This window comes from Vipera ursinii (assembly GCF_947247035.1).
Source record: "Vipera ursinii genome assembly, chromosome: 1".
Taxonomy (NCBI): Eukaryota; Metazoa; Chordata; class Lepidosauria; order Squamata; family Viperidae; genus Vipera; species Vipera ursinii.
The window spans coordinates 69,528,068-69,543,186 of NC_139512.1; the positions used below are offsets into that span (position 1 = coordinate 69,528,068).

The 15,119-nt window shown below is 37.2% G+C and overlaps 1 protein-coding gene across 5 annotated transcripts in view; it reads left to right on the forward strand.

Annotated features, from left to right (window-relative positions):
- DPF3 (double PHD fingers 3) overlaps window positions 1-15,119 on the forward strand; it is a 243,983-nt gene that overhangs the window by 190,447 nt on the left and 38,417 nt on the right. For all 5 annotated transcript variants that reach the window (XR_014490960.1, XR_014490961.1, XR_014490962.1 and 2 more), the window contains exon 8: window positions 13,308-13,436. Coding sequence is in view for 1 of the 5 variants with exons in the window: in XM_083350564.1 (XP_083206690.1) it covers window positions 13,308-13,436 (129 nt within the window). In the remaining 4 variants the exon portion in view is untranslated. The remainder of the gene's footprint in view (window positions 1-13,307; window positions 13,437-15,119) is intronic.

Here is a 15,119-nt window from a genome sequence, read left to right on the forward strand (position 1 = left end):
ACTGGGCACTATCTAACAAAATGAAATTCAATGGTGAAAAAAGTAAGGTTCTACATTTAGGCAGGAAAAATCAAATGTATAGGTATAGTATAGGTGGTACCTTGCTCAATAGTAGTAACTGTGAGAGGGATCTTGGAGTCTTAGTAGACAATCACTTCAATATGAGCCAGCAGTGTGCTGCAGGTGCCAAAAAAGCCAAGACAGTGCTAGGCTGCATTAACAGAGGGATAGAATCAAGATCAAGTGAAGTACTAATACCACTTTACAATGCCTTGGTAAGGCCACACCTGGAATACCGCATCCAGTTTTGGTCACCACGATGTAAAAAAGATGTCGAGACTCTAGAAAGGGTACAGAGAAGAGCAACAAAGATGATTAGGGGGCTGGAGGCTAAAAGATATAGGGAACGGTTGCTGGAATTGGGTATGTGTAGTTTAATGAAGAGAAGGGTGAGGGGTGACACGATAGCAGTGTTCCAATATCTCAGGGGCTGCCACAAAGAAAAGGGAGTCAAGCTATTCTCCAAAGCACCTGAAAGCAGGACAAGAAGCAACGGATGGAAACTAGTCAAGGAGAGAAGCAACCTAGAACTAAGGAGAAACTTCCTGACAGTTAGAACAATTAACCAGTGGACAGTTAGAACCAATTAACCACCTTCCTCCAGAGGTGGTGAATGCTCCAACACTGGAGGTTTTTAAGAGACTGGACAGCCATTTGCCTGAAATGGTATAGGGTTTCCTGCCTGAGCAGGGGGTTGGACTAGATGACCTCCAAGGTCCCTTCCAACTTTATTATTATTATTATTATTATTATTATTATTATTATTATTATTATTATTATTATTATTATTATTATTATTATTTAAATGCATACTTTAATGATAAACAAAAAGCATTCTAACAAAGGTCTGGTTTATTTAAGTAGCTAAGTTCGAGTTCATGCCAAAGTACTTTCCTCAAAAATAAAAATAATAAAAAATAGGAAAATAACTGTTCCCTTTATCCATTTGAAAACTTTCTTAAACCTTTTGTTAAGCTTTTTGCAAAATTTTCTTAAGACGTATCCTTAGAATCTCTTTTCATTTTGTAATCTTGAAAAAAAGGTTTTCAGTTCAATTAATTGAAATTTAATTCAATTCCTGCACTGACTGCAAAAACTTCCATTTCTGTAGTTTACCCATGAAGATCTAGAATGCACAAGGCTTATCTCATGCTCTCCCTTTGATCCAAGAAGTTTACTGCAGTGAACACTTATCTTCCAGTTGGCATTCTCAGCTGTTGTGTCTCTTGGTTTCTTTGGAGACCTCAGCCTGTCATAATTCCTTACCAGAAACCCCATAGCCAACATCTCCATTTTATGCTGTATACAATTAATTAGATGCACAAATGCACACATCTGATCCTGCCCTTTTACACACACACACACACACACACACACACATGGAGAGACAGAGAAGAAAGAAAGAAAGAAAGAAAGAAAGAAAGAAAGAAAGAAAGAAAGAAAGAAAGAAAGAAAGAAAGAAAGATAAAATTCTGCTTTCTGTTTGGATAATTGTTTACAGATTGGAGTTCAATTCTCTCCCTCCCTCTTTTTCCACGGCAGGATGTGATTTATGCTATCATCTATCTTCCATGTGAATATACCTAATACACAATTGTTAAATGGTACTTTTGTGCCAAGGGATGAGGCAGAGAATGCCAGATCCATCTACTTCTGGGAGCATTTGTGAATCAGATCTGACCAACCTACAATGTCATAAGCCTGGATTTTGTGAAATCTCTTTGCCTAGCTTTTGGGGAGGGCATAAATTCATATGCTAATCTTCATCTTTCTGAAACGGATAGAAAGGGCAGAAATACAGTAAATAGCAATCCACTGTTTATTCCCTTAGCTGCATGGAAAGCAAATTAAGCAAACCAATTAAATAAAGGCAAACAAAACAACATTGAAATATAATGGAGGTGAGAAGGTAACAGTCACCTTATTTCCGAGTGGCTTTCTTACGTATTCCCTTCCCCTCTGGTTCTTCTGGTTCTTCTAATCAAGCATCACCTTGCGGCAATATCTGTTGTAGTAACAGGCCTGCTGATGCTGAATCTGTCAAAAACAGATATTGATTTGCCAGCTAAACAGCTAATAGCATTTATCCCTCTTATTATCTCCAGTCGTGTTTCTTTTTCTATTTGGAATGGATCACAAGTAGATTATTCAGAAAATTATTGAAGATGAGTCTGATCATCAGTGAGTCAGTATGATACAGCAACAGAGGATCCATGAGGATATTTCTATTTTCCAATCTTTGTTGTTTTTTCTGTTTCCTGCTTGGGAGAATTAACTTTAAAAAGACATAAAGTGGACCAAGGGATAAATTCTTATAGAAAACTGACTGTTTTCCTAGCTAAGCTTTTCTTATTTTAAATTACTAGCCAGATCTTTTGGACCACTCATGCTATTACATATTTTTGCCTGTCAGTATAAATGTATTGGCCAGTACTGATTGCATGATTTCTTGTACTTTTTTTTTTACCATTTCCTTAATATTTCTGAAAGCAATTTCATCTGAAGTCTCCTTTTCATAGTAACTAGTCTTGGTTTAGCAACCACAGTTGGCACCTTAGTTGTTAAGCGAAGCAATCACAATGTGAAAATGCAAGTGTGCTTATGACCTTACTTCAGCTTTCCTTTTTTATGTAACTGAAGGTCCTAAGTACAAGGATTAGTTACAGATTTACTGTTTCATCACCATATAACTTCGAGTGATGCTGTATGAGGCAGTCACTAAATGAGGACTACCTGTATAACCAAGGCAGTCATTCTGTGTCCAGCTGGTACAGAATAGTAGAAATAGGGCTCTGCATTATTTAATTGCACCAGAAAGACTACAGAGAAGAGCAACAAAGATGATTAGGGGACTGGAGGCTAAAACATATAAGGAACGGTTGCTGGAATTGGGTATGTCTAATTTAATGAAGAAAAGGGCATGGGGTGACATGATACCAGTGTTCCAATAACTCAGGGGCTGCCACAAAGAAGAGGGAGTCAAGCTATTTTCCAAAGCACCCGAAAGCAGGACAAGAAGCAATGGATGGAAACTAGTCAAGGAGAAAAGCAACCTAGGACTAAGGAGAAACTTCCTGACAGAACAATTAACCAGTGGAACAACCTGCCTCCAGAAGTGGTGAATGCTCCAACACTGGAAGTTTTTAAGACGAGACTGGACAGCCATTTGTCTGAAATGGTATAGGGTTTCCTGCCTGAGCAGGGGGTTGGACTAGATGACCTCCAAGGTACCTTCCAACTATATTATTATTATATAAAACTTTTATTCATAAAACGTGAAACTCAGTTAACTGAACACTCAAATTGACTGGCACTAATGGCTGTCACGGGTTGCTGCCAGCATCCTAGATATCAACCAGGTATCTCCTTAAAATGTAAGATGTTCAGAGTAGCGCAGTTTTTTGTACCTTTGCTGGAGTTATTGCAGGAAGCTGCAATTTCTTGATGTATTTTGGAAAGTTTTTGGACATAGTTCCCAGTGCCCCAATGACAATGGGTATCACTGTTACACGTTTCATCCATAATTGCACAGTTTCGATGGCCAGGTCGCAGTATTTTGTAATTTTTCCCAGTTCTTTTTCTTTGACTCTGGCATCTCCTAGTACAGCGATATCAATCAACTGTATGCTTCGGTTCCCTATGACTGCAATATCTGGCGTGTTGTGTTCCAAATGGCAATCTGTCTGTATTCGGAAGTCCCACAAGATCTTCACCCTCTCATTCTCGACAACTTTTTCCACCCTATGTTCCCACGACTTTTCGGACACAGGCAAGTTGTAGTTTTTACACAATGCCCAGTGGATTAGTTTAGCAACTCGGTCATGTCTAGCTTTGTAATCAATTTGCGCGATTTTGCTGCGCTCACATATTAAATGTGAAACGGTTTCAACTTTGTCATTGCAAAGTTGGCAATTTGGATTGTCAGTAGATTTTTGTATCTTATGCTTTCATGGCATTAGTTTGTAGTGTTTGTTCTTGAGCAGCCAGTATTAAGCCTTCCATTTCTTTCTTGATGGTTCCCATCTTAAGCCATGCCCATGTCAAGTTGTTATCAAATTTTTCTTCAATGTTTTTCAAATGCTGTCCATGCAAAGCTTTGGTTTTCCATCTATTTAATCTGTCATCCAGCCGTTTTTCCTTATATTCTGCCTTTGTTTCTGTTATTTTTATAATACTCTCTGTTTTCACAGCCTGCAGCAATTTTTCTGTACTTTGATTTACATAGTCATTCAAACTTCATCTTTCTTCTTCTACAGTTTGGTGGATTTGCAGTAGCCCTCTGCCCCCTTTTCTTCTTGGCAGGTACAACCTGTCAATGTCACTTTGTGGATGTAGAGCGTGGTGCATATTCAAAAGTTTATGCATTTTCCGGTCTAGGTGTTCCAATTCAGCCAAAGTCCAGTTGATAATTCCAGCTGGGTAGCGTATCACTGGGACTGCCCATGTATTAATGGCTTTAATTATATTTCCAGCATTCAGCTTTGATTTTAGTATTTTGTGGACTCTCCTGATGTATTCCTTTTGTGTTGACTCTTTGATTTTTCCATTCAAGATGTTATCTGCTTCCAATATGCCTAGGTATTTGTAACCATCATCCTTTGCTAGAGCTTTCATAATACTTCCATTTTCCAGTTCTATTCCTTCTATTTTTCCCATTTTTCCTCGCCACATAGATAATATAGCACATTTTCCAAGTCCAAAGTCCATTCTGATGTTGCTGCTAAACAGTTGAACTGCATTGAGTATTGATTCAAGTTCAGTATGGCTTTTCGCATACAGTTTTAAGTTATCCATGTATGGGTTATCTTCCCGTGCTGGCTTGAGATGTAGTATCCCAGTTTTGTGTTTTGTAATATTATTGTCAATGGAATTAATGCAATGTTGAACAGTAGTGGTGAAAGTGAGTCCCCTTAGAAGATTCCTCGTCTGATGTTGATTTCACCAATGTTCTCCCCATTTGCTGTTAGAACTGTTTTCCATTTTTGCATATTTGCTTTCAAAAATATACAGATGTTTTTGCTGATTCCAAAGTTTTCCAAACACACATTAATCCAACTGTGGAGTAATGAGTCAGATACTTTCTTGTAATCAATCCACACCATATTTAAATTTGTTTTTCATCGTTTTGCATTTTTAAGTAGCATTTTGTCAATGAGCAACTGATCTTTTGTTCCTCTTGGTTTTTTATAATTTCCTTTTTGTTCTGCGGGATACAAATTATTTTCCATCAGATGACTGAATACTGAATTTGCCAGTATTCTTGTAAAAAGTTTGAACGTTGTTGGCAGGCAAGTAATTGGGCAGTAGTTGCTTGGTTCGGTGCTCTTTTCAGGGTCTTTCATTATCAAGTATGTTCGACCAGCTGTTAACCATTCTTCACTTGTGGCATTTTGAAGCATTTCATCAAACTGAGTGGCCATGCGGTGATGGAGGCTGGTGAGGTGTTTCAACCCGTATCCATACAGCTCATCCAGGCCAGGTGCACTCCAGTTCTTGTTTTGCAACCATATCGGTGGTTATTACAATATTTTCCATTGTTTTGTGTTGCTTGTTTTTGGATATCTTTGATCCAGGGGGCAGTTTTATTATGTTCCACTGGGTTTTCACACAGTTCTTTCCAAAAGTTTAAGGTTTTTTTATTTACATGGTAGAACAGTAGTTTGGACTTTATTTTTGTCAAGTGACCGATAGAAGAGGCGTTGGTTTATTCTGAACTGGACATTTTCATGATATTGTTTTATTCATCCTTCATATCTTTCAATTTTCTTTGTTGTTGCTATTGCATGCTGTTTTAGGTTTTCCATGACTTCCGTTATTGTTTTTTCCATTATTGTATAAACTGTTTTTCAGCTTTTTGTTCTTTAGTTTTCCTTCTTTCAAGTAATTCAATTTGCTGACATCTCCTTGTAGTTTTTTTGTTTTATTTTCAAGTTGAATTTTCCACTTTGGTGTTCCAGTGGGTTTCTTTTTTGGCATTTTACAACCCAATTCTGCAGTTATAACAGCGGCTGTACTGTACATTAGTTGGTTTGTTTCATACAGTGCTGGATGGGATGGAAGTTAAAATGTTGTTCACAGCATTTAGTAAATCTTTCACTCGTTTGCTATGCACTTCATGGATGGCAGGCAGTCTTTTTCTTTCTGTGTTTTCTTTGATGTGATTTTCAATCTTTTCTTTCAGCATTTTCACTAGATTACTTAGCTCTACACTTTCGAGTTGTTGCACAGGGGAGTCTTCATCCTGTGTGGCGGCTTCTTCCGCTGGTTGGTCAGTTTGTTGGTCAGTTTGTTCAGGTATTGGAACAATTTCTTCAGCCTTTTCATCATCATTGCTTGTTGTTTTCTTTTTAGCCAATGTTCTTAGATGTTGAATTTCCACATCTGTAAAAACTTTATTACGGATGATGAAACATCTTTGATCCATTAATCATTGTTCGGTTACATCACTTTCTGGGTGTATTTCCTTCCACAGTTGCATCATTCTTTTTTGAAATCCCCTGGCTGTTGGTTCTGCCTGGTAGTAGCATTGGATGATTTCTCCATTTTCTTCGGTTATCCAGGTTTTGCGCTTTTGTTCCAGTTGCTTTACAGTTGTATGATCTGGTTCCCCAGCAGTAACAGCTGAGCCCTGTGGCCCATTTTTCGACAGATGTCCAGGAGCCATAGCATCTGACATGGTCCTTGTTGACCCTGGCGGCGACTGATCTGGTATGGATTTTTTTTAATTTCTTCTCATCATTGGTGATGGGAGGTGCCTGGGTTGGTTCATGGTGGCTAAGCCACTACCAATCCGAAGACCGGTAATCCCATAACCATAGGGACCGCACCCGATAGCCGTCCAGGCCCAGCCACAGGTTATTATTATAACACTCACAAATCATAAACAGGACAATTTATAAACAAATGTAATACAATGTTTCATTAAAACCATCATATTTTGAAAATGGAAATCTTATCTTTTTTGCACAATTTTAAATCATTGCTTTATGCGAGAATGTAAAATATGGATACTTCAATTGCATAGTCATAAAAAGTACTTTAATGGTGCTACTTTTTGCTTTTTTGTTTGCAGATCTACCCTTTTACATATTGTTTCTTAATATTTCTGAATCGCCGACTATTCATCTGAACTTCATTAGGGCTCTGTGCACATTTGTCAGATAGAAAACGTGCATAGGGGAACTCAGTTATGAAGCAAAGTAAACACATTCTCTCTAGAAAAATGCCATATAAGATCAAAATAAATGTTCACTGAAGGCCAGTCTTGATTCATTTTATCTATTGGACCTGAAATCTGAGACACTTATGGTTTCTCTCCTTGGTTTCTTTCCTGGTCTTGTCATTTGTTCTTCTCTCTTATCTGATCTGGCAAGCAGGTCTTCAGATCCATCATGCAGAAGTGCAGATAACGCTAGAGAAGGATAGATGGGGTCAACCATTGTGTCCCATCTACTTTTGAATCAGTTAATGAAAAGGTCTGACTCCAGTACACTGGAGTTGGAAAGCTGACTAGAAACTATATTTTAGATTACTTAGTGTTGGTGGGGTTAATTCAACCTTTGAGATATAATGGGCAAACATTATAATTTACACCCACTCTGCTGGAGAAATCATTTGAGGCAAGCTTTGCAGCTGAAACTTAATTTGATCTATCATCTCCAGAGAATAAGAAAAAATAATGCCATTATCCTAGTGGATTCCAGGCTATTCCTCCATTTCCGAAGCAAAGCTTCTTTGGAACGCTTTTTAAAAAAGTACATCTAAGCATAAGTCTATGGACAGAGAAATAAATAAAAGCAACTTCCCTGTTGGAAAGAAACTATCCTTACTCTGAGCAGCAGTGTTTTGAATGTTACATTGGGGACTTCCCCTTTTCTCCCCACCGCCCAGTAGTATTTTTTCCATTGGTCAGTCATACAAAGTATATTTGAATGTAAAGTATTTTTTCTTTCCTTTTTTAAGGAGGTTCTCAGCAGTATATATGACAAATATGAGGGAGAAAGTGTATAAAGTAATGAAGGTGTGTGCATGTGTACATACCTACATACCTACAAACATATACTCTCACACTCAGAGAGAGAGAGACAGACATACTGTCTGTGTGTCTGTGTGTCTGTATCACAAACACAAACATACATACATACATCTGAAAAAATGTGCAGACTAGCAATGTGCTTGCAGAAATTTCATGAACTAAATGTGTCTCTTTATGCATTTCTGTATAAAGTTTCTGTTATAGAGCTAGATCTGTGAAGCTGGGAGATGACTTTTGAGTGACTATCTTACTTGCTAGGCATTCTGATGCATGATGTTTCCTAATGACAACTATCATTAAATGCAATAGTTTCTTTATTGGTGCATATTTGTGAACAGAAGTAATGCAATCCTCTTGCCCAAGTTCAAATTCCTTCTAGAAGATAGAAGATAAGGTATTATAGACTCCGACCATTACTTATGCACATCCTTTTCAAATTCCAAACAACTGTATATGCATAAAGCACTCTCCTACAGTAGTTTTAATGAGTATGCTTAGTTGCATAGTAAAGCCTTGCTGTAATCTCAGTTTCCATATACAAATATTGATACTTCATCTGCAAAGACCCACCCTTCTAAAGGTGTGAAGTTTAATACAAATATTGATTTACAACCATATCAGAAATTAGATATTTTAATGTCTGAATCCTATTGTCCACACTGTACATTAAAACCATTTTTGCAGGATAGTTGCAAAATTACAGTCCATATCCATATTTTAATCACACAGATAGTCCTGATCACATGGTTACTTACCACACTGGCATTAATGTCTTTCATAAGGAGACATGAGAACATAAGCAACCCCATCCCCAATTGTTCAATGGACAATATTCTGTTATTGTAACCTTGCAATAATGGTAGTGCTAGTACTTATGGTTTTGGTTTCTTGTCTAGTCTAGTTTCTTGTCTAGTCTCAAAGGGCTGATATCAATCTTGCAAGCCTAAAAGAATTTCTCCCCTCCCTTGCCTTTACAGAGAACTAGAGAAAGTCCCTTCTGAGACATACATTTTTATTTATTTTATTTTTTTATTTTAATCCCATTTATATCCCGCCCTTCTCCGAAGACTCAGGGCGGCTTACAATTTAAGCACAAACCAATGTGCTTAGCAATAGCCTTCATTCTATGTATATTCCTGCTTATTAGGGCTTTTGGGGCCCCTCAAGCGGCATTATTACAAAGTCAGCTTATTGCCCCCAACAATCTGGGTCCTCATTTTACCTACCTCGGAAGGATGGAAGGCTGAGTCAACCTTGAGCCTGGTGGGACTCGAACCTGCACTAATTGCAGGCAGCTGGTGTTACTGAGATATCTTTTGTCTGATTGTTATTTTTTTGTCTCGCAGGCTTTACATAAGGCCTTGATGTTCTACCAAGTATAGCCAATATGTCTGTGGCATATTTCTTGACTGTTGGTTCCTTTATTGCTTATAGTCAATTCTAAAAGGCCGAAGCTATCCATTACTTCAATAATTTCATGCTAGTAACTATACCTATTATCATTAGTTTAGTCTTCTTAATATTCTCTATGCTCCCTGACTTTGATTATTGGAATTTCCAAGTCATTTGCATTCTCGTCTATCATAATCTTTACCATATTATCGGGTCATAGTAGAAGAATGTTGTCTTCTGAAATCTTCTACTTTTCAAATATCTTCTGACTCTTTCCTGCCAATGATTCAAACTGTATTTTAAGCACAGGGAGAAGAATGAGATAACAGAGTTTTGATATGGTAGAATAGATGCTAATATTTTGTCTACAGGTGGAAATAAACTTTTTCAGTTCAGGTCCATGGATTTGTAGAGCTGCCCTATTTTTGAACTACTTCAAGTCTTCTCTTTTCCTGATTTGTTGCACTGTTTGGCTCTCTTCTTTTTCTTTCCCCTCACAAATTCTTCTGTTCTTATCAGAAACAATCTCCTCCTCCTCCTCCTCCAACAACAACAACAACAACAGCCTTGTCATTTGAGCCTGACATCATGGGCTGAGAGAGGGTGACTGACCAAAATCACCCCGCCAGCTTTCATGCTTTAAAATGGGATTAGAACTCACAATCTCCTGATTTCTAGCCTGGTGCCTTAGCTACTCAATTAAATTAGCTCTTAGTGACATATAATCTTTTGATTTGATCTTTTCATCAAATGTCCCTGATACTATCAGAATAGGATCAGTTTTGTAATAGAACCTTTAGAGCAATTTTGACATTTAGATTGATTTAGCCAGTTATGTTAATTTAGATTAGTATTGTCAGGTGAACAGCAATATTACTCAACTTAGTACTGTCCAAACAAGTTAAGACTGCTACTCCAATTATCCACAGCTAGTATACCAGCTAGAAGATAAATGCTCAAGGTAGTAGCAAACAGGCCTAAGATCAATACTTGAATGGCATGGGGTGCCAGAACTTAATAAGACTTAGATTGTACCTCACAGCCTCCTGCACTGTTTCATTCTTTGTTCCCTTTAGTATCATATAAATGGGTGGCTGGCATTTCGTTGCAGGAGCTTATTTATTATTTTGGTTTTCAAAATTTTATCTTTATAAATTGTACTTAGTATTTCTAAAAAAAAAATCTAGCAACAGAGCTGACAAGCATCCCTGCCTTTAAATAATATTCCAAATGAAGGCAGGCCCAGGACAAAAACTACGTTTAATTACATTTAAATTTTATCAACATTAACACACATTAAATAAATATGGTTTACATATTCTTAGTAGATTCCCTCTTCTGTCGTATTTAAAACACAGGCTGTAGGTCAGGTTCTGAAGATTACTCCCAATGCTTTTACTAGGGTTGAGCCATGCTGACCTATTGGCAGTACTGATGAGGCATATACTAAAATTCATTGCAAACAGAACAAGTTGGGGCTGTATAATAAAGCTTTAGACTTGATTCCAGAAAGATGCTTGAGAGAATGCTCAAGGGGATTGCAAATTAAATTATCCATTGTTGATTGTTCTTGTAAAATGCCACAGGTCCATAGTCAATTAGGTAGTATATAAGTGAAATAAGTAAGTAAACAAACAAATAAAATTTAGTACCTGTCTAACCAGCTTCATCTTTTCTCAGTGTTGCATATTGATGACACAATTGCTTCAAAGAGTTACAGACAGGTGCTGTCCGTCAGATTTGCCCTCCCCTGTGGTTTAAACTCTTGTTTAGAAACAAATGCAAATCATTGAATAACTTTGGAACAAAATGGTGAGTTTATCTGGAATATTTCCCCTGATATGACAGATTTTTACTTGCATAGCATTCTCTTTTTTCTCTTGAAAAAGAAAAGAACATTGCAAGTGCTATTTCCCCCCTACAGTTTAAATTGCAATTCATGTTACTGTGTATCCCCTTAATACCCAGAGCTGTGCAGTTTCCAATTTGTTCCATAAATGGAAAGTATTTTTTTCTTCATTAGCGGGGCAGAGAAAGGCTTTCCCCTGTAGTGACAGACAGACACCTGGCTTTAGAGCAATGATAAGGCATCTTGGTTGAGGTGGTAGTGATATTAGCATTTTCCTGTCACATACAAAGTCAGGCTATCAAAAAAGGCTAAGAAACAGGAGTAGAGAAACAGTGGAAGCAGAGGACAGTGCAAAAATCCTTTTGAATAAAGGGGAAATGTCTGAACTTTTTTTTTTTAATGTAAGCTCCATCTGGCTTGTCCTTTAGCACTCTGGGAGATTTATGCTACCTGCTGTATTTTGCTTCAGTCCACACCTGTGTCCTGGGCAAAACAATGTGCAATCTGTGCAGTGAGCCATTCCCTTTGAATCCCACCCCCAATGACTTTCTTCATTTCTCATTAAACGTTGGTAGAAAGCCAGCCGGAAGTGGACTCATTTCCAACAGGGATTCATTCGTTTCTTCTCTAGGCACATGGCGCTTCCAGGAATGTGCCTCTCTCAGCTGCTGGTGTTGTTTTGCTCTTCCTGTTTATTTGATGTGGTACTTTTAATTTCTCAAACCCATCTATGCCTTTTGAAAAGAGGGAGGGAAGGAGGGAGGCAGGGAGGAGGAGGGGGGGAAAGGTCACAAATCAGTTCTTTACACTTGAGAAATGGAGTAATAACAGGTGGCCAGATCAGAGGCAGCCAGAGCCTGGAATTTTGGTTGTCATGGAAACATGTCAGCCTGCGGAGAGATGAGCTCTGTCAGCAGTAGGGGGGAAAAGGCGCACGAGGGGAAACTCAATGCCATTTACCCTGTAGGTTCAGATTGTATGTCAGCCGTCCCTCCGAGGGATGAAGGTTGGAAAGATATGAAAATGGGGAAGCCAAATCCTGCCCACAGATTGGAATCGGTCAAAACCGGGCTCCTGCACAGCTTAGGCGTCAAACAAAAGCTTTTTGTTTTTCTTTTGCAAAGAAAACACACCAACCCCATTACTCATTGTGTTGTGTGCTGTTTGGTCTTCGTGCCAACAGAAAAATCTCTGCTGGCAGGTAGGCGAGTCGCACCAGAAGCAGATAACCGATTTCATGTTGCAGATGCCATTAAAGTATAAAATGCTTCCCTGTCTTCATTTGAAAGTTCTAGCGTATAGTTTCTTCATGTCACTGATAGCAGTTTTTTTTCTGGTTTTCTGGTGAAATGTTACCCAGAGCATTAAATTCAAAAGAGTGTTATGATGCTCAATGCTACAGGACGTGTGTGTGTGTGTGTGTGTGTGTGTCTAGCTCTACTCCGCCCCAAAACCATCTTTAAGGAAATCTATTTTAAAGTCCTGATAAATGTGGAGGACATCTTCAGCCCAGAGACAGTTTAGCATTTATTGTTTGGCATGGGAGCAGAAAGGGAAGGAAGAAGGCAAATCAGAAAAGAAACTCTTGCCTTTCTTGTCTTAACATTTCTAGAAGGCCTCATTTTAAAAAGTGGGAATGGTGGTCCAAAGCCTGTTTTTAAATTAAAAGAATAAAACAAACAGCCGCAGGTGATTTTTGAGTAGCAATTCATAGACGCTATATAGATTAGTTTGTTTCCTTATCTTGGAAAATATATAGTATTAAAGAGTATTACCAGAGACAATAATCTCTGACTCCATAGCAGCTGCATTCAACACAACTGGGTTGTGTTGTGAAAACTTGTGGTCTTTTGGCTTTGACCAGTTTAAAATTTCAGTTGAAAAATACAGTGTCCAAATACAAGTAAATTAATAAGAATAAAAGACACATGGAATTCCTCTCAATTTAAAATATTCTGCTTCTACCTACAGCCCAAAAGGGACCAGACGGGGCCATCATTTCCAATAACTACTGTGATTTCTGCCTTGGAGGATCTAATATGAATAAAAAAAGCGGACGACCAGAGGAGCTTGTCTCATGTTCAGATTGTGGGCGTTCTGGTAGGTGATACCTTATTTCAGCTATCAGTGAGCATTAAGCAACAACAACACTCTTTTCGCATCTGGATATCTATAGAGATAAGATTAAGGCATTTTTGAGTGGATTATGTTTTACAATGTATGACTGAATGCACATTTTAAAACAAATGGACGAATACAAAAGTGGAAAGTCTTGTAAAAAGACATTTGGTCTCATTTAAATGAAGACAACATTAAAAGAGACTTTTTCTCTTTTCCGCATATTATATTTAGTATTCTATAATGTGCCACTCAAATTTTCTACAACCTGGGTTATGACCAATATAATTGGTCAGTCCTTCTGTCTCTTTGTCTTTCTCTTTCTCATACATGCACACAAACAAACACACCTCAGATTATGGGGTAAGTTGAAGATGACAGTCTAATAAACTTTAAACTTTTAAACTTTAATATTTTTTAGAATGTAACTTTTAGGCAGTTTTTGATTTCTCCATTTAATATTTTTGCTTGTATTTATGAGTGTGTGCTTTATATAAATTACTTGCTACATCATAAGTATTTGTTATTCCTTAGAAATTGTGTTTGGATATTTTTATTTATTTATTAGATTTTTATCCCAGCTTATTACTTTATGAGTAAGTTGAATGGTTTATTTTAACAAAGAAAGAAGCTGAAGTTTGTAAAAGCATTGACTATGGTTTATATGTTTTAAAACCAATGTTTTAAAAAATATTTCAAGGCTTAAATTAAAACCCCATATTTTAAAAATGTATAGGTGTAGCCCTTCTGTGACAAAGTTTTTATTTCTTATTTTATTTCTTAAGTTTCCAGTGATGTTATTTATGACAGGATTTTTTTTGTCTTAAATATGCATATGGATAGGGATAATATGTGTATGCACTCCATATACACAATATAAAACTGATTTTGTTGTTTCTCCTTCTGAAAATTTTTAACTTGAGTCTATTGTAAAAACAATGCCAAAGCTTTTTTTTGAAAAATTATCAAAAATCCTTCAATAATTTCCCCTGCTTCACTAAATATACATTGACAGCAGCAGAGTACTAGTTTGTATTTTTCATACTTATTAAAGGGACAACAAAGAATTGTGTAGCACTTTAAAGAATCAGCTTCATCAATTTAATTCAGCCTTAGTCACCTAATCTTTTGAAATGAGTGATCATAATAAACTTAATAAAATTAAAGCTAAATAAACTTATTCTAAGTAAGCAAACTGTGTGTATGTGTCACACATGTATATCTGTGCCTATAACTATAAAAACATGGCTACAGAATGTATGTTTCAAAATAACAGTCACAAAATGCAAGAGAGGTATTTCTATGTGTTACATGGCCTCTAAAACTACTGGACAGGGGAAACCTCACCTTTACCTTTTATCCCTGACCTTATGCACATACGTGTTTCTTTTTCTTCACCAGTATAAGTCACACAAAACATTGTCTCTAGTTGCACTGATTTCAGGATTTTGGTTGCCATATTACTTATCTGTTTATTTAACAGCATTTATACTCTGTTGCAATCAATTAAACTCTCAGCAAATTAGAGATTTCTATTGGGCCTTCCTTAAACTACACATAGCCCGTTCAGATGGAAAAATAGACAAAACACAACAATATTGGACACAGGTAATGTCAGATTAATCCTAGAGTGGAAAAAAAGCCCAAACATCAGTTGTTCCGATT